The sequence below is a fragment of the Mirounga angustirostris genome, unplaced genomic scaffold, assembly GCF_029215605.1.
Source record: "Mirounga angustirostris isolate CCGP_5_RB_7025 unplaced genomic scaffold, mMirAng1.0.hap1 SCAF_3, whole genome shotgun sequence".
Taxonomy (NCBI): Eukaryota; Metazoa; Chordata; class Mammalia; order Carnivora; family Phocidae; genus Mirounga; species Mirounga angustirostris.
Genome location: NW_026991711.1, coordinates 59943949 through 59963682, shown reverse-complemented (window position 1 = coordinate 59963682; position 19734 = coordinate 59943949). Strand labels below are relative to the sequence as shown.

The 19734-nt window shown below is 41.5% G+C and overlaps 1 protein-coding gene across 1 annotated transcript; it reads left to right on the top strand.

The window, feature by feature from the left end:
- The first annotated feature begins 1901 nt into the window (after positions 1 to 1901).
- On the top strand, positions 1902 to 18969 carry DLEU7 (deleted in lymphocytic leukemia 7). The gene is made up of 2 exons (XM_045867528.2): positions 1902 to 2360; positions 18719 to 18969. Exons 1-2 carry the CDS (start codon positions 1902 to 1904, stop codon positions 18923 to 18925), a joined length of 666 nt encoding a protein of 221 aa, XP_045723484.1. The 3' UTR covers positions 18926 to 18969.
- Positions 18970 to 19734: the final 765 nt, after the last annotated feature.

Below are 19734 nucleotides of genomic sequence, written 5' to 3'. Positions count from 1 at the left end.
GCTGCACGTACCATCCCATAGGTCCCATGGTTCTCTGGCCCCTTCTCTCATATTCCCTGAAGTTCAGCTCATCTCATGGGTCTCAGAGTCAGCCTGGGACGTAGAACAGTGGGGCCTCAGGTCAGGCTGCGTCTAGTGATTTCAATTCTGCTGTTGGCTGGAATTCCATCTGTCAAGAAGGTTTTGCAGTCAGCCATTTGATAGTGGAAGAGTTAGTCCATGAAACTGGATTTCCTGCCTATCTGGAAAGAGGAGCACCCCTGGAGATCTGACATGCTCTGTGAAAATTAGGGGTTAGTTTTTGCTATTCCTGGTTAGTCTCTGCTAACCCTAATGCATTTCAATATTTGAGGATTCACACACACACACACACACACACTCAAAGAAGAATTTTTCTATTTTTTTATCATGACCTTAAGTAACTTCATCAAGAGAATCTAATTAACATCAAACTATTTACTTCCCTCCAAAGTAATTTCCTGTCAATGCACAGACATGCATTTTCACTTAGTTATAATTAGTGTGAACATACTCGTTTTTGTTTAAGAAAGGTTTTCTTTACCTTGGCATTCAGATTTGTTTTCATAGGCGAAGAAAACACTGAGAACTAGAAGGAACCTTCACTGGAGAGTTGGGAGGATTATACAGGGTCATGTTATCCTACAGTTGACGAAACCTTGAAGGACCCTGAATTCCACCGCATATCTCTGATGACTGCCCTTTAGACTAATAGACTCACTGGAGCAGCTTTCCCACACAAAGGCCTCTCCAGTTCTTACTCCACCACACCAAGGGGGGACTCTCCCTTCTAAAGGAAGCAGGAAATCCCACTGTCCAGGTCAGGAGGGTCCAGTGTCTGTCACGTGCCTGCACCCCTGGTACTCGCTTCCCTGTGTTGTGAAGTTATGTTCAGTGGTTTTCCATGCAGGAAGAAAGCCAAAACCATGCTACTCGGTAACACTTTTCCACACCATTCTCCTCAAATGTCTGCTGCTTTTTTTTTTTTTAATAAAATGTAATCACAATAGGTTCCAATCTATCAAAGCGTAAATTTCCCAGTCTTTTCTCCTAAGCCAAGGAAGCAGCAAAGTTAGGTTTAATTAAAAGCAGCAACTATTTGTACAGCTGTCCCTGGGTTCATGGCTCGTAAAAGGATTTAGCTTCAAACCCCGCTGCCCACGTCCTTGGGCTCCTGGTCTGGGCAGTGCCAAACCCGCGCTTCCCCAGTCACTTGGGGAAGCGGGCCTCCCCAGCTGTGCCCTGATGCTTCTTTAGCCGCCAGATTCCCTGAGCGCGTGTGGCTTGAGCAAAGCAGAGAAGAGCAGAACTTCCACATACACAAGTCCCCTTCTTTTGTTTGGGGACACGAGGCCTTGAAGGTTACTCCAAGAAGTTGCTGAAAATTCTCCTAGGGTTAGGAAAGGGAGGGAGGAGGATCGGGATCGGTCTTCCTTTTGCGAGCTTTCTCTGGCTTTTGGCACTTTTGCTCAGGGTAGGTCTTTAACCTGCCACCCCCAGCACCCAAGGCATGAATGATCACTGACAGGCATCCTTCAAAGGAGATGGGGGCGGGGTATCCCTGCCGATAGATGCTTCTGCACCAAGCAGCAGGTTTTCCCAGCAAAGCCCTGGAGAAGAGGAAGAACCCGCGCTCAGCATTGGCTGATTTTCGAGCGCACCGGGAGCAGTGCCTCCTGCAGCCTTGGGTCCGGACACGCCCATTCGGATAGGAATTCGGGGGCCAGCGCTGGTCACCTCCTGCGGGGCAGGCTCCACCCTCGAGAGGCAACAAGGCCAACAAGCGGGTTGGGAAATGTGACCCTGGCGACCCCAAACGCCCCCGCCTCTCTCGCTCACTGCTACACCTGCCCGCGGAGCGCGCGGAGCCGCCGGCAGAGGCGATGGCTAGCCCTGCGCCCTTAGTGGCCTCCATCAGCCACCAAATGGTGGCTCTGCAGACTCTGCAGCTGCTGCAGCAGGAGTGGGGCTGGGGGGACGGTCCGGGCGACGCGGGGATCCCGCGCGATCCAGACCACGTGTCCGCTGCCCCAGCGCGTCGCACAGGCCCGCGGAGGGCCCGGCTGGGGCCCGGGCGCGAAGAGGGGGGAGGGCGGCGGGGGCCCAGGAGTGGCGGGTCTGGGGCGCGGGCAAGCTCCCCAGAAGTAGAAGTGGTGCGAGGCGCCGAAGGGGGCGCGGAGCTGCTGCCCTTCCCCAGGAGTCGGGGGCCCTGCACCCTGGCCCAGATGGCGATGCGCAGCGCGCTGGCCCGCGTGGTGGACTCGACCTCGGAGCTGGTCAGCGTGGAGCAGACGCTGCTGGGCCCCCTCCAGCAGGAGCGGTCCTTCCCCATCCATCTGAAGGTGAGTCTGGCCTCGAGCACCCGGCTGGGGCGCAGGATCCCGCGGCAGGGCGGGGCTGCAGGGCCGGGATAAAGCCCGGAGGGGCCACCCATTGAAAACCTGAGCGGTCCAGGGGATTCAGCGTCTGTGAGACGGAAGGCGGGAGGTGACAGCCCTGGGACTTGAGTCCAGGAACTCGGGGTCCACCTGGGGCCCAGCTGATTGCGGAACTGAGACGCGGGGAGGCCTTGCCAAAACCTTCCCCTGGAACTCCTTTCTCCCTCTCACATCAATCAGCTTCCTGCTCTAGCCCAAGGCCCTTTCCACTTGCGCAGCTCCTGGGATGGAGGACAGCTGTCCCTGCTCCCCGCTTCCAAATTAATAACCCTTACTCCAGAGCCTTCAATACCCCTATTAAGTCCCCTCTGCCTTTTGCATGACAGAATCACCTAGATTTATTTAAAGTTCCTTCACACTTAAGAATCAAAATTATTTTTGCATAAACCCAATTCCCCACAGAGTTCAGAGGCCTTACAGAGTCAACCTAAATTCTCATAAAGGGGGGTGAGAGCGGGGTGGATCCCGGGTGTCAAAGCGTGAATACTAATGCTAAACTCCTGCTAAGTCACGCAGCTCCTATTTGTAGGGCCCGTTTCCTCTCATGGTACCAAACTGTGCTGGTCCGTGTAGCCAGGGAGCACAGTAGCTGCCCCTCAGGCTGAGTGGGGCTGTGGAAATCTGGAGGTCTTGGGATCCAGTCTCCACCTTATCATTAACTAGCCTAATTGGTTTAAGGTCACAGATCTCTTTGAGGTCTTTTGGCTTTCCAATTTTGCTTCCTTCCTTCCCCTTGGGAGGCTAGCAGAAGGAAATGAGGGGGGAATGATGAAGAAAGCTTAGAGCAGTTCCCAAGAGTTGTTATTCTTGCTCTACAAGCCAAGATTTGGAAAAAATTGCTATGTTTTAGATTACTATACACTGTAAAAGACTGACTTGAAATTAAATATAATAAAGCCTATGATACACCCAAAAAAGTATTGTTACTCTAACACGATGGTTTCTCAATCTCCTGCTGTTGACATTTTGGGCTGGACAATTGTGGGGTTGTCCTGTGCATTATAGGATGTTTAGCACCATCCTTGGCCTCAACCCAGGAGATGCCAGCAGCCTTACCCACCCCCCCAACAAACTGATACAACCAAATATTCCCAAATGTGTGTTGGGGGGAGGGAAAATAAGATCGCCTCCAAAGGTGGAGCACGGCCCCACTCACGTTAGGAAGTTAAAAAATGAAGCTGCACTTCACTAATGATCTCGTGTAGAATGCACCTTTCTTTGATACCACAAAGAAATAAAAAATCCTGCCAATTAAACTATGATGCACCATCTATTGTAAGATCACGTCAGAGATTTTTGAAATGTGAAAAAGAGTGCATCTTAGAATTGCTGAAATAGGAAGGGCTGTGTGATGTTAGGGGCATATACAGGGCACATGTATGTTGGCAAAAGGAGAGACTGAGTGATCGGCTTTACCTTAGGTGGTCTCGGAAGGCTTCTTGGAGGAAGTAATCTTTAAAAAAAAAAAGAATGTTTGTCCCACAGACATGAAAAGGAAAAAACATTTCAGGGGAGCTGTGTGATCCAAGGCCCAGAAGCAATGAAAAGGTGAACGAATTAAAATTAGTTCACTATGGCAGAAGGTAAAACAGGATGCTGGACAGGTAAGTGGGGTCAGATGGCAAGAAAGGCCTGCATGTCATGCAGAGGGCCTTGAATTGTCTTGCAGGCAAAGGTAACCGTTGAAATGACTGAGGCGAGGACCTGACCCTAGATAAGTCACAGCAGGTGAGGTTGCAGTTGGGGGATCAGGTTGGAGACCACTCTCCAAGGGCCTGGCCCAGCTCGGATGCACTGGAGCTCTCTGCTGTGGCCTACAAATCATGCCACTCGAACATCATGTAGCCATCACTTCTACTTGGTAATCCTTCTAACGCTTTCTACTTGACTTTTTGTCCTCAACATTTTCCATCCTTCTCAAGCTTTGTTTATCCAAACCTCAACCGGCTCACTCCTCTTCTGAGAAAATGGAGGCCATTGGACACAAATATCTTCCTCTCTACCTAAAAAATCTCACTTCTACTCATCTTCCTTCTTGTCTCTTATAAAGAAATGTTGTTTGGTCCCCCCAACCCCCAACACAAAGTAGTCTTTCTACTGGAGTCTCCTGTTCACCTGCAGGGGAATAATGAGTTTTGAGTGAATAGGGAGTGCTTTCAGAAGGGAGAGAAACAGGGAGAGGTTTCTCTGGATGATTTGCCTCCTGGCCAACATCTTGGAATTTTGCTTGGTTTTCTGTTTGGAGAAAAGGTAATATCTCTATTTGTAGAGTAGTGATTACAAAGAACTTAGACTTAAGGGCACAGTAGTCTGTCTTTCCAGGGGGCTGGTTATCCTGACTTGGCTTCATTATTACTAGTGTTAATTTGACATCTGCATATACTACAAAGTGATCACCCCCATAAGTCCAGTTACCATCCATCAGCATACAGTTGACTGCCTTCACCCATTTCACCCCCCCTCAACCCCCTTCCCTTCTGGGAACCACTAGTCTGTTCTCCGCATCGATGACTTTGTCTTTATTTTGTTTGTTCATTTGTTTCATCTTTTATTTATTTATTTATTTATTTATTTATTTATTTATTTTAAAGATTTTATTTATTTATTTGAGAGAGAGAGAATGAGAGAGAGCACATGAGGGGGGGGGGGGCCAGAGGCAGAAGCAGGCTCCCTGCCAAGCAGGGAGCCCGATGCGGGACTCGATCCAGGGACTCCAGGATCATGACCTGAGCCGAAGGCAGTCGCTTAACCAACTGAGCCACCCAGGCGCCCCGTTTCATCTTTTAGATTTCACGTATGAGTGAAATCATAGAGTATTTGCCTTTCTCTGTCTGACTTATGTCACTTAGCATAATACCCTTAAGGTCCATCCATGCTGTTGCAAATGGCAAGATTTTATTCTTTTTTATGGCTAAGTAGGGGCGCCTGGGTGGCTCAGTCATTAAGTGTCTGCCTTCAGCTCAGGTCATGATCCCAGGGTCCTGGGATCGAGCCCTGCATCGGGCTCCCTCTCTCACTTCCCCTGCTTATGTTCCTGTTCTCGCAATCTCTGTCAAATAAATAAATAAAATCTTTTTTATGGCTAAGTAATATTCCACTGTGTGTGTGGGTTTGTGTGTGTGTGTATATATATATATATATATATATACACACACACACACTACCTCTTTATCCATTTATCTATCACTGGACATTTCGGTTGCTTCCATATCTTGGCTATTGTAAATAATGCTGCAATAAACATGGGGTGCATATATCTTTTAAAATTAGTGTTTTCATATTTTTGGGTTAAATGCCCAGAAGTGGAATAGCTGGGTCATGTGGTAGTTCTGTTCTTAATTTTTTGAGGAATCTCCATACTGTTTTCCATAGTGGCTGCACTGATTTACAGCCCCACCAACAGTGCACAAGGGTTCCCTTTTCTCCACACCCTCACCAACACTTGTTCTTTCTTGTCTTTTTGAAAATAGCCATTATAACAGGTGTTGGGAGGTATCTCACTGTGCTTTTGATTTGCATTTCTCTAATAATTAGTGATGTTGAGCATCTTTTCATGTACCTGTTTGGCCATCTGTATGTTTTCTTTGAAGAAATGTCTATTCACATGCTTTGCACATTTTTTAACCGGTAATTTATTTATTTTTTTGTTGTTGAGTTGTAGGAGTTCTTTATATATATTTGGATATTAACCCCTTGTCAGATATTTGGTTTGCAAATATCTTCTCCCATTCGATATGTTGTTTGTTCATTTTGGTGATGGTTTCCTGTGCTGTGCAGAATCTAATGAGATTCTGTTTGATGTAGTCACATTTGTTTATTTTTTAATTTTTTTTTAAAGATTTTATTTTATTTATTTATTTGAGAGAGAGAGTGTGACAGAGAGCGCAAGAGGGGGTAGGGTCAGAGGGAGAAGCAGACTCCCTGCTGAGAAGGAAGCCCAATGCTGGACTTGATCCCAGGGCTCTGGGATCATGACCTGAGCCAAAGGCAGTCGCTTAACCAACTAAGCCACCCAGGCGCCCATATTTGTTTATTTTTGCTTTTCTTTCCATTGCCTTTAGAGTCAGATCCACAAAGACGTTCCTAAGACTGATGTCAAGGAATTTACTGCTTATGTTGTTTTCCCCCTAGGAATTTTATGGTTTCACGTCTTACCTTCAAGTCTTTAATACATTTTGCATTAATTTTTGTGTATAGTTTAAGATGGTGGTCTGGTTTCATTCTTTTGCCTGTGGCTGTTGAGTGTTCTTATTACCATTTATTGAAGAGACTGTCCTTTCTCCATTGTATGTTCTTGTCTCCTTTGTTGTAGGTTAATTGTCCATATCTATGTGGATTTACTTGTGGGCTCTTAATTCTGTTCCAATGATTCATGTGTCTGTTTTTATACCAATATCATCCTGTTTTGGTTACTGTAGCTTTGTAGTATATCTTGAAACCAGGGAGCATGGTACCTCCAGCTCTGTTCTTTTTCAAAATTGCTTTGGCTATTTGGGGTCTTTTGTGGTTCCACACACATTTTAGAATTACTTGTTCTAGTTCTGTGAAGTAGGCCATTGAAATTTTGATTAGGTATTTCACTGAACCTGTAAATTGCTTTGAGTAGTATGGACATTTCAACAATATTAAATATATATATATTCTTTCAATCCAAAAATATGGAATATCTTTCCATTTATGTGTGTCTTCTCCAATTCCTTTCACGTTTTCTATATTTTTTAAATTAAGAACATGTGGATTGATTTTAGACACAGAATGATTTCAGGAGGATTTGTGCTAATGGAAATAATACCTGTGTATCACTTGGAAGTGTGTGGAAACTATCCCTCTAACATCAATTCTCTCCCACAGTGTTACCCTTGCCACAGAGAGGAGGAGGACTCACTTGAATGAAAGCCCACGGCCCAGATGAAAAGCATTAGGGACCCAAAGTAGAGACAGCGCAGCACAGCCCAGGGATCTGGTCCTGCAGAGCCTTTCAAACCTACCATTCTACTTCCTGCTGTAGGCCCTTGGGCAAAATATTTAGCTTTCCTGTGCCTCAGTCTCCTTGCCTTAAAGTGGGGATAGAGGTATCTAACCTTACAGGGTTATTAGGATAATGCACATGAAGTCTTAGCTAGTGGCTGCCCATACAAACTCTCAATACCTTTAAACTTTTATTATTATTATTATTAACAGGTTGTTGCCTCACGTTCTCATTGACTATTATTGTTGTGAGTTCCAGTCCTGATATTGATGGATCTGACCCATGGACTCTATTGATTTTTCTGAGACTGTTGACAAAAGCAAAGTTAGGATGACCCATGGAGAGTTCCAAGAAGCCTCCACTATCCAGAGGTCGGCTTTAGCACATGCCTGATGACTGACTTAGAGATGTTGTCCCCAAATGACTTGCTGATCAAACCACTGAGGCTTAAGGAAGTGAAATTTTCAGGTATGAAGGCAGAGAAGTTCTCAGTACAATACTAATGGACTTCTTTTTATAGCATTTTACTCTTTTCTTAAAGATACCGACACTTAATATTCTTCCTGAATATTTAGAGATTATCACACATGTGCAAAAACTACATGAAGTGAGTTTCTTTAGAGTGGATAAAAAATGCTTCACAGTACTGAGTCTTGTTAAATTTGTTGGAGAGGCTAGAGTTAACCAGCTAGAAAACATTTATTACAGGAGAAAACTGAGACTCAGAGGAATTTAGGATTTTGCTAAAGATCTCACAGCTGGAAAGTGATGGCCCATGGTCCAAACATGGTTTTATCTGGCTTTTTCTACCAAATCACAGTGCTGGATTAAAGAGGTGTGATGAATGTCATGCAGAAATAAATTCCATGAGTGTGTCTGGTTGGTAGACAGGGCAGCGTTGGACGGGCTGTGCACTGCACACTGCTTGGGCTGCAACAGTCACCTTGTAGACTGGGTATCTTGGTCAGCTTGGGCTGTCATGACAAAATGCCATAGATGGGGTGGCTTAAACCACAGACATTTATTTTCTCATTGTTCTGAAGGCTGGAAAGCTGAAGATCAAAAATTTGGTTTCTAGTAAGGTCTTTCTTCCTAGTTCATAGACTGCCACCTTCCTGCTCTGTCTTGAATAGTTTGTCCTCTGTGCATGCAGAGAGGGAGAGAGAGAGATCTTGGATGTCTCTTCCTCTTCTTACAAGGACACTGACCCTATTGGGTTAGGGCCCCACCCTTATGACCTCATATAACCTTAATTACCTCCCTAAAGGTCCTATTTCCAGTACAGTCAAACTGGAGGTTATGTTTCAACACATGGACTTTTTTTTTGTGGGGAGACACCATTTAACCCATTATACTGGGTGATTTGTGTGTCTCTTTATATGATGGCCACATTACATAGTGACCCAAAGCACCAGTTGAATGTAGGAAATCATTATCAAACTAGTAATAACTATCATGAATGTCTTAGGCACTCACCACTCAAAGAGAGCATAGAAATGTGCACAGGACCAGATGGAAGCCAGTCTAGGATTTTAAGAACTGCCTAAAAATGACCAACTCATATAGACACCATTAACCAAGCCAATTATGAAGTCACTCTGATTGAGTTTTTCTGTCTTCCTTTGAGAGTCAAAAACACTTATAGTTTCCAAGAGTTCTGCTCTAATGCAAGTTTCATGGAAACTATGGCTGATGCCAACTTTCAGAAGCAGGAGAACTTTCCTGCTATTACAGATTAAACTTGCCTGTGAGTTCACCCATTCCAATTAGCTGATTCTGGTACCAGTTGTTCCATCAAGCTCAGTAATCGTTGCTGGTTTTCTCATTCTACATACCAAGAACGGCAGTTATAAAACCACTGGCTTTGGCTTCACAGTCACTGCTAATGCTCTTTGCAAACTGCAGGTGTGAACATTGGGTCACTCAGAGGAAGACATTGGTGATGAATGCTTTTTTTCCTCATTAACATGAGTGTGAAGACTTTCTGCAAATTTGGGAATCGTGTCTTTAAAAATTGCTAGCAAACTATTGAAGAAATAAATGCTCAGGGTTATATGATTAATAGCATAGCCAGCGGGCGCCTGGGTGGCTCAGTTGGTTAAGCGACTGCCTTCGGCTCAGGTCATGATCCTGGAGTCCTGGGATCGAGTCCCGTATCGGGCTCCCTGCTCGGCAGGGAGTCTGCTTCTCCCTCTGACCCTCCTCCTTCTCATGCTCTCTTTCTCTCATTCTCTCTCTCTCAAATAAATAAATAAAATCTTAAAAAAAAAAATAGCATAGCCAGAGAATTGCTCTTCATTTGGGATAAAATCGTGGTTTTCTGTGACAAAAAGGCCCAGTGACTACAAGTAGCTTAATTATAGCTTTGTCCTTGCTCATAATGTGAATGATAGGAAAATCAGGACATTTACAATTGCCAAAATGAAAATTTTGGGAAAGATGTTGCAGGAAGGCCCTAAAACAAAACTACTTATGTTTAACATCTTAGTGGAAATGCTGCCGTGCTTTGTTTTATAATTTTGGGATTTGCCTTATGAGCATACCTGAATTAAGTGCTTATATCCATCATAAAGTGTTTTAACTGGACTTTTCTAATGAAAATGGTACCATACCCAAAGCAAATGCATAAAAAACCTTAGTTACTTGTGAGCATTTACACTGGGTACACCACAAGTAAAAATGTTTAATTTCCTGTGGACAATAGACTTTTTATGGTGACTGGCAGATACTTTAGTTCTTCACTGAGTGTTTTATTAACACACGGTTACATACCTATTTGAGATTGACCTTGGGTTCAGGCAACTGGTGGCTCCTCTGGGCCCTGTGAATTTGTAGTTCAAAGCCAGATGTTGATGAACCAAGGGGGCAATTTGTAGTATACTGTTTCTGATAGCATGGTTTTCACAACATCCCTCTAAATAGAGAAATGGCATTCCCATTTTAGGTACACATCCAGTATGGAGGATCGTGATGGGTCTGGGGAAGGGATTTGTGCTCCTTTGGGGGGCCCAGCCCTGGGGACCTGTAGTGGAGAGTGGTCTGCTGAAGTTCATTAAGGTCAGGAGGCCCCATCACAGAAAGCTGGGAAGAGCTCTTTCTTCAGTGCTCTCCATAGGGAGCATTAAGCATTCAGGGGGAGCGAGAAAGGAAAATGTGAGAAGAAACAAATTTGTGGAGGCCATTGTAAGAGAGTATAGCTCAAGATGTGACTGTCTTGAAAAGAACCAACTTATTTTAAAGCCAGTGGTGAAGGGGATATGAGCTGACTTAGAGTTTATGTAGATCGAGCAGTGATTTTGAAGGTGATGAGGTAGGAAAAAACCCAAAAATCTTCCTTGTGGATTGTTTAAAAGTGATCTGCATTGTAGAGCCTATAAAGTCATATTGTATTTTTTACTCGATTACCCATTGGTGTTGGTTTCAGAAAATAAGCTTTGAAGCTGACTGTTGATGCCAGATTCTTCTTGCCTTCAAGACTACAGTTTTGATGGGAGTGCTTATTTTCAGTACAAAGCTAAAAAAGTTCCAGCTTTTTTTCCCTTTTGGACTTTGCAGGTGCATTTGCAGTTGCTCAAAGATTCCAGATGTGTGCATTCCTAATAAACACAATGCATAATGCAGAAAAGTGCAAGTGTGGCAGTTTTTCTAAGAGACCTCCCTTACACTGGGCAGGAGAGAACAGAATGGAGGAAGAGAGAGCTCCAGTTAGGGAGGGTCTCTGATTAGCTAGGAGTTGGCTTGACATGGGGTGTAGAAGGTTCCACGCCTTGAATATCTTCCAGACAGCCAAACCTCTCAATTATGTTGCAGGGAAGAGGGATGGGCCAACAGACCAATCTTCAATTTGGATGTGACCAATGCCAATTGGAGCTTCATTAACACTCAGTTAACCTCAAGAAAAATAGTGTGAATATGGCCAAAAAAGAAACATTCACTTGTAGACATTTTTGTTCCATCTCAAAGCTAGGTTGGTGCTTCCCCTGCTTGCTTTCATGATATCCCTGCTCATCCCACTAGGGCATCTGAGGCCCTGTAGTTCAAGTTCCCCAGTCTGTCTCCCGCCGTGGGTAGTGAGCTGTGCTCTCGGAGTCATCACTGTACCCAGCCCAGTTTCTAAATTTGGGGCGGGTCTTGGATAAAAATTTGAGCTTGGGAAGAGAGGATAATTCAAGCTCTGCCCCTCATTTGCTGTGCGACTTGGTTATGTTGCTTTATCTCTCTAAGCCACGTTTCTTCATCGGTCATTCACGGACCATTGTGAGGCTTGAGTGAGACAAGGTAGATCAGAAGCCTGGCTTTGGATCCTGTACCTAGCAGGTTAAGTCAGACCAGTGTTTTTAAAATGCTGGCTTGCCATGTCATCTCCATGCTTGGAAGTGATCAGGGACTTTACTGTGGCACTCAAGGCTCCCACACTAGTTTGTGTCCTCATTCCCAGCACAAAGCTCTGCTCTTTTCAGACTGGCCTCCTCCCAGTCCCAGCCCCTACTTGACTTCAGGCCTTTGCTTGTGTTGTTCATTCTAACCGGGAGGGCCATCTCTTGCCTGAGAGGCAAAGACTGCATTCCCTGCACCAGCTGTCTTGTAACATCTGTACAGCCTACCCTGATGCCTCATCCTAAACTTCAGTCCCTTCTGCAAAGGCTAGAGCACTCTGATGGTCTTGACCACTTTTTTTTTTTAATTTTATTGTGGTTAAAAAAAAGAGTGTAACATAAAATTGACCATTTTTCATGTATAGCTCAGCAGTATCAAGAGCATTCACATTATTGTGCAACCGATCTCCAAAATTTTTTTCATCTTGTAAATCTGAAACTCTGTACACAATAAACAACAAATGCCCATTTCCCCCTCCCCTTGCCTCTGGCATCCACCATTCTTCTCTCTTTCTGTGAGTTTGATGACTCTAAGTACTGCGAGTAAGCGGAATCATACGGTATTTATCTTTTCGTGTCTGGTTTATTTCAGTGAGCATAACGTCTTCAAGGTCCATTCATGTTGGAGCACGTTCCAGAATTTCCTTCCTTTTTAAGGCTAAGTAGTATTTCATTCTATGTATACACCATAGTTTGTTCATCCATTCGTTTGTCAATGGACCCTTGAGCTGCTTTCACCTCTTGGCTATTGTGAATAGTGAGGAACATGGGTGTGCAAATATCTCTTTAAGATCCTGATTTCAATCCTTTTGAATACATATTCCGGAAGTGGAATTGCTGGATCATATGATAATTCCATTTTTCGTTTTTTTGAGGAGCCTCCATGCTGTTTTCCGTAGTGGCGTGTGTGTGATTTTACGTTCCTGTCGGCAGTGCATGAGGGCTGCAGTTTCTCCACATCCTCACCAACACTGGCTATTTTCAGGGTTTTTTTCGATAGTAGTCATCCTGATTGATACGAGGTGAGCTTGGCCACTCTTTCGGAGCCTTAATCTTATTCTGTGTGACATCTCTTCTGAACAGCTTGAATAGTTTCATCTCCACCAGTTAGATTCCCACCTTCTATAGAGCATATTGTTCTTTTCTTTTCTGTCCTTCCTTCCCCCTCTCTCCTTCTTGCTGACCTCCCATCTAGTGGAGTACTTTATGCACAACTTTAGATGGATGGAGTGCCTTATAAATTCAAAGTTTGCATGACCATGAGCTTATTTGACCTTCACAGTGTCTCCATGTGGTAGCTATTTGTTTCCATTTTACACATTAGAAAACTGATTATTCCATAGATAAAATGTCTTGTCCATGGATGTCCTGTCAAAGGGACAGAACCAGGCCTCCGACGGCAAGTCCAGTGCTTGTGAAGGAATAACCCCAGCATCCCAGGGGTCTTTTCAGGTGCCTGGAGGGCTATGATCCTTACTAACATCTGGAAAGTCCTTTTTGCCACATAGGGTAAAATGCTCACAGGTTTTGGGGATTAGGACATGGACATCTTTGGGAGGCCATTATTCTGTCTACTACAGGGCAGATTTCAGCTAAGAATTAAGGGAAAAATGTTCTGGAAACTAGAGCCAAGAGTTGCCTCCTAAGCACATGGGTTTCTCCTGTGTGGCAAACAGTGTGACACCAGGTATGCTCTAGAAAGGACTCACACATCAGGAAGAGCTTTGTATAACTCTCTAAAGTGCTTGGATTATGAGTCTATAAATGTCTATTCTTCTGTAAGGTTGGGTTTTTGTGTTTTTACCAGAACCCCCATTCCATTTCATTGGACATTTGGGTATATGTTCTATGTGCCTCAATCCTCCTACTAGGTTAAAAGCTTTTTAGAGACTAGGTACTCGTGTCTTACTGCTTTTTACCCAGTGTGGTCAATCATGTAGTGGAGACTTCACATGTTTCAAAGAAATGTAACTGTTGCATTAACTGAGTCTGAGGCCATTGCCGCAGTAGATTGGTTGAGTCACTATAAAATGTAAATGCCCCCTATCAGTTTGAACCACTGTAACAACCAATACATTTCATATCCAGAGTCTGAAATTACACAAGGCTTTAGAAGTTCCAAAACCTGTCTTTAGATTGCTAAGTCATAATTTTCTAATTCTGGCAGCATGCTCAAACCCTACGTAGGCTATTTCATCATTTCTGGAAGCATCTGGGACTTGCTAAATAAAAGCTGCTGGGAGGATGTGTTCTGTCATTGAATGGAAAGCACCATACACAAAATCATTATGAATATTGATCATGTGATTTTCTACTGAAAGCCCATGAACCATTCAATATGCCACTGCCTCAATGCTGTGAATTTTTGGCCCCCGCCTATGCAACAGAATCAGTAGAGGTTTGGTTGGAGGCCATGATCATTGGATCCACAGTTGGCCTTCAGACCCTTCAGAAAGGAAGAGAAGCAACCACCTGTTTTATTTTTCCATTCCCAGGCTTAAGAGTCCCATGGAAAGCCCATGCCTATTAATTCGTCTTCTTTGACTGTTAATATATTTGAGAAAGGATTAAGAAGAAATACTGTACTAAAGGAGTAAAATAAAGAGACTTTGCAAAGCTTGCCAGAGATCTGAAGTTTACCCACGGCCTCGGGGACCAGTACAGGCCAGGAGTGGAATTTTATTACATGTATACTTTGCCCCAAGTGATGCCTTCTTTGATTCTTTACAGTAAACGTGAAATTGACTTCAGATTTTAGGCCCACAAACATATTTTTAAAGGCATTTTAATCTTATTTGGGTGATGAATGCCTTTGCAGACTGGCTAATAGGCACACGTCAGCACACATTTCAGTGGTTCCTTCAATTTTGAATTTCCCTTTGCATGTTGTCTTTGATCCTTCCACTTTGTACTTAGAGTTGGATTACTTCTATAAAGCAAGCAGACAATTTCCCTTGATGTGGATCTAGGGGAAGTAGTCCAGAGGCATATTTTTCCCCTCTACTTTCCCATTCTCAAGCAATATGCTCCAGGAATATAGGTTACTCCAAAAACTATGGGAGAGATTATCTAAGTAGCCCCTTGATACCTTCTAAGCAGAAATGAGCAACACGCAAAGGCGGGGAAGCTAGAATGCTTTAAAGAGGAAGAAAAAACAAGAAGCATGGTAGCCTGTGAATACTTGAGTAAAGGAACTATGGCGTGTTGTGTTGATTTTTCTATCCCAGCACTTTACTCACACTGGGGTCCTGCTGCCATTGTTGGCAAAACTCAATAGATGAAAGTTTGTTTTGTTTCCCAGAAGATGTTCTCTAATAAACACTTTGCCAGAGACGCAGGTCCTTCTAACCCAAGTGACAGAGTTTTTGTTAGGGAGAAGAATAGCTTCTCTTTCTACACAGAATCAGGAAGAAAATTCTAGTTTCAAACTTCAGGTCAGTATTCTATGGTGACTAACATAACAATAAAATTTAAAAAATAAAAAAAAAATTAAAAAAATTAAAAGAACAAAAAAACTTCAGTTCAGCTTTTAGCTCTTTCTTTCATTTTCTTTTGGATTATGTTTTTTCTTTTCCTAAGTTCTTGAGTTGAATTCTTAGCTCATGCTTTTTCAGTGATTATTCTTTACTTAAATAGCATTAAGTGTATGAATTTCTCAATGCAGGTGTGTCCCACAAGTTTGTGATATATTATGTCCATAATTGTTCAGTGTAAAGTATTTTAAAATTTCAATTATTTTTTCACTGATCCATGGATTATTTGGAAGTAGATTTTTAAGTCATGTATGTATTGGGAAGGTTATGTTACTGATTTCTCATTTATTTGCATTGTGATTTGTATGATATAGACTACTAGATATTCATTAAGAATTTACTTTTGGCATATTATAATACAGTCAGCTTTCATAAATATTCCATATATCTTTGGGAAAATTTGTATTTGCTTATCTTTATTGGGCCAAGCTTGTGATTAGTGTTTCAGTCTTTTCTCTCCAGGCTGATCATTTTGTTGTTTGATTTATGTGTCTCAGAAAGCTGGGTAGAAATCAGTTTTTTATGTTTATGGATTGAATGTAAATTAAGATAATCATATTAGGCACACACAAAGTACAAAATTGTTATACCTTCTTGGGGTTCCTTTTATTAACTGTAGCTTATTTTATCCTTAATAATGATTTTCCTGGCTTTGTTTTGGCTTCTCTTTGCCTTGTATATATTTTAGCATTCATTTACTTTAAGTCTTTTGGTATTTTTAGTTTTGAATGTGTTTCTTGTAAAGAACTTATCAACAGATCTTTTAAAATCCAGTCTGGTAACCACTGTATTTCAAAAGTTGTCTGATTTGGTGTTTTCTGTTCCCCTTGATTTATGTTTATATATTTCTTCATTTTTACCTTCTAAAAATAGAATCAATTAAGTTTTAATATTCCTTTTGTCTGCTTTGAAGTTTTACATATTATTTCTGTCCTTTAATGATAACCCTTATATTTCTCACACGCATACTGAAATAAGTCTGAAATTTATCAACTTTGCCACTTTTCTAAATAGTACAATGCCTTAGAATGCCACTCCATCCCACATGTTACTACTATTCAGCATTTTGGAACCATCTTGCTTTTGTAAGTCCCAAGTTAATTGTTATAATTTTGGTTTTGAACAATCAATTCTTTAGATTTACATCATATTTTTAAGTTTCTCTGTTCATTGTTGCTTCTTGTGTCTCATTCTTTCCTTCTGAATTGAATGTCCCCTTTCTGAATTACATCTCTAGGAAAATATGACAGTGAGGGTGGTAATGCCTATTGTCCTTTTAAATGAAGGCATATTTATTTTGCCCTGATGTTTAATTAATAGTTTTGTTGGATTAAAAAAAATTCTATGTTGACAATTATTTGAAAAATTATCCCATTCTTTTCTGACTTCAATCATTGTAGCTTAGTAGTTGGCAGTCTGTCTTGTCATCCCTTGAAAGCCATCAGTCTTCCCCCCCACCCCCTGGTTGCTTTTAAGAGTAGTTTTGCCTTAATAAGTTTAGATTGGAATCTCATTTTACTTCCTGAATTTATGTTCGTGAACCTGGATTCATGTTTTGGATCAATTTTGAATAATTCTTATTCATTATTCTCTTTAAATATTGTCTCCCCTCTTCTCCCCCAACCTCTCTCTTTCTCCTGGAAGTGTATCTGTTGGGCTTCATTATTTATCATCCATGTTGTTTAACTTCCCATTCATAATTCCTATGTCTGGCTTTTTATCTTACATTCTGAGTAATTTTCTCATATTCATCATCCAGTTTACTATTCCTCAGTTCGAATGTATTCAGGTGTTTAAATGGTCTATTGAGTTTTTAATTTGTCAAAATAGTTGTTATTTCTGGAAATGTATTTGGTTCTTTTCCAAGCCTGTTTTTACTTAAAAAGTGTTTTATTCCTTCTTTTATATTTTTAATCACTTTAAACAGATTTTATAGTTTCTAGCTGAAATACTTGGAAATTCTGCCCTGTATTAGTATCTGCTGTATCATGGTGGATATGTTAAATTTCATATTCTGAGTTTGTCTTTGACAGAGTATTATGGGAATACTTCTGTGGGGCATGGGTTGTGGATGTGTCCCCATGGAACAGGCTTTTATTTCCTTTTACCATGTATCCATGGATATTTCAGCCCAGTTCCAATTTTTAAATTAATTTCTTAGCATGAGTGTTCCCAGAACATGTATATGGATGGTATAGAGGGCAGCTCCCAACTTCAGCTGTTGTGTAGTACAAGTCAACAGTTATGCGTTGTTGGGGCAAGTTTATCCTCTACCCCAAACCCAGCTCCAGATTAACTTTCTTTTTTTGATGAATATTGGTGGGCAGCTAAAATAATCTACTTTTCCTTTATCTCTGGCCCTTAGGGATTTCCACTGTGTTCTTGCAATATCAGAAAGGATGTTTGCTCTATTTTATTTAGAATTCAGTTTCCCCAAAGGGTTTTGGGGAAACTAAGTGTGCCATGTTACCAGAACTGGAAGTCTGTGGAGAGTCATTTACATGTATTTAAAATAAATTATATATTCAACACTATCTCTGATATGGAATAATTTCATTTGTTTGTTTGTTTGTTTATTGGAATAATTTTAGTGTACCATTTCTATACAATGGATTTTAGAATGTGGAACATTTAGGAATTAAAAATATATTTAGTTATTTTGTTCTTTTAAACTACCTGGGAACTATTCTTTCTAAATTTGCGTTGGAAAGTTCTTGACTCTGTGTTCATTAAATACCAAATCCTGTGTTGGAATTTTGAAGACTATGAGTATGGAATAATAGGAACAGAGGCTGTTTGTGTATTCTTTAAAGCTCTGTTAGGAACAAATAACAGAAACTCAACTCCAAATGGCTTAAGTAAAAAAGGCATATTTATTGACTCAGATAACCAAAAAATCCTGGGGTTTATTTTTCAAGTATGGCTGGATCAATATGCTCAGAGAATGTAATTAGAATCAATCTCTTTTAATCCCTTGGTTCTTTTTTTTTTTTTTTTCAGTGCTGGCTTCATTCTCATTTGGATTCTCCCCTTATGGTGGCAGGATGCCTTCCAAAAGCCCCAGCTAAAGAGAGCTTCTCTTTCCCAGTCTAACAGACATTCTAGAACTGTGGCTTATTGGTCTGTGTTAGGTCACTTGTCCATTCCTGACCAATCCAAAGTGATTGAGGGGTGGTAGTCTCTGATTGGCCTAGTCCCTGGAGTTGTAGAGTGGGTGGGTCAGCTTTGATCAAATCACATAGGCTGAGAATGGAGGACAGTAGTTCTCTCAGAAAATAATTGAGGTCCTGTGATGGGAAGAAATGGGAATGGAAGCTGGGTACACAAAACACAACAAATGTCCCCATAACCTATCTAACTGCTTGTGTTTGCTGTTTATTTCAGGATAGTGTTGAGTTTAGAAACATCTGCAGTCATTTGGCTCTACAAATTCAAGGACAACAGTTTGACAGAGATTTGAATGCTGCCCACCAGTGTTTGAAGACAATAGTCAAGAAGCTGATTCAGTCACTTGCTAATCTTCCTTCAGATGCCCACGTGGTAGCCTGTGCTTCTTTGAGACAGATCTTACAGAATCTCCCAGACATATGATGTTCAAGACACCAGAACTAAAACCATAGCTGGTACTGCCAAGAGAACTGGGTATCTTACCTTCCTAATTCAATCAGCAGACAATGGATGCTTTTATCCCCAGCAAGGAGAGACTTGATGACATATACAGCAGTCTGACCAATGGCGTCTGTACCCTTTAGATTATAGCATGTTGGTGAAAATTTTTTAAAGCAGTAGTTCACATTTTTAAGTATGTTGAGATATTTGCTTACTTTTTGATTGAAATATATTCTACTTTGTGGAACTGATAGGATTATATATGTATATATTTACTAATTCATATTAAGTATTAGTTTTGATCAAATGATACATTTATCTATACTTATATTAATGTAGGCCTATGTGGTTTAATATGTTATTTAATATGGTTATTTATATATGGTTATATGATTAAAGCTTCATGGTTCTTAAAATTATCTTGAATAAATAGGATATTTGACAATTGATATGTTCTACTTACTGAGGATTTCATTTTATGTTATGAAAATCATCTTTAGATGTTGTAGGACCACATGTGTCAGTAATTATGAGTTCCGATGCTGGCATTAATAACTTACTGTTGGACAGGAAAAGAATTGCTTCTAAGCCTTGTGCTTTCATATACTGATTTGTAAATTTACAATGATAATGAGCTATGAAGTACCAAGGATATATGATATGTAAATACAAAGTACAGTATTATTAAAGTCTCATGTGGAAACATGTAGCTCTTCTTACTGTTTCTAAATATTCCAATTGAAGTAGGAAATTCTTGTGAAAAACAGGAGGGAGTGGATACCCTGGCAGGT

What these genes read in the sequence shown, in the direction of transcription:
- DLEU7 (XM_045867528.2), top strand. Translation starts at nt 1,902, where the DNA reads ATGGCTAGCCCTGCGCCCTTAGTGGCCTCCATCAGCCACCAAATGGTG. An exon ending in CCTTCCCCATCCATCTGAAG is followed by an intron (nt 2,361 to 18,718) that starts GTGAGTCTGGCC and finishes TGTTTATTTCAG; the next exon opens with GATAGTGTTGAGTTTAGAAA.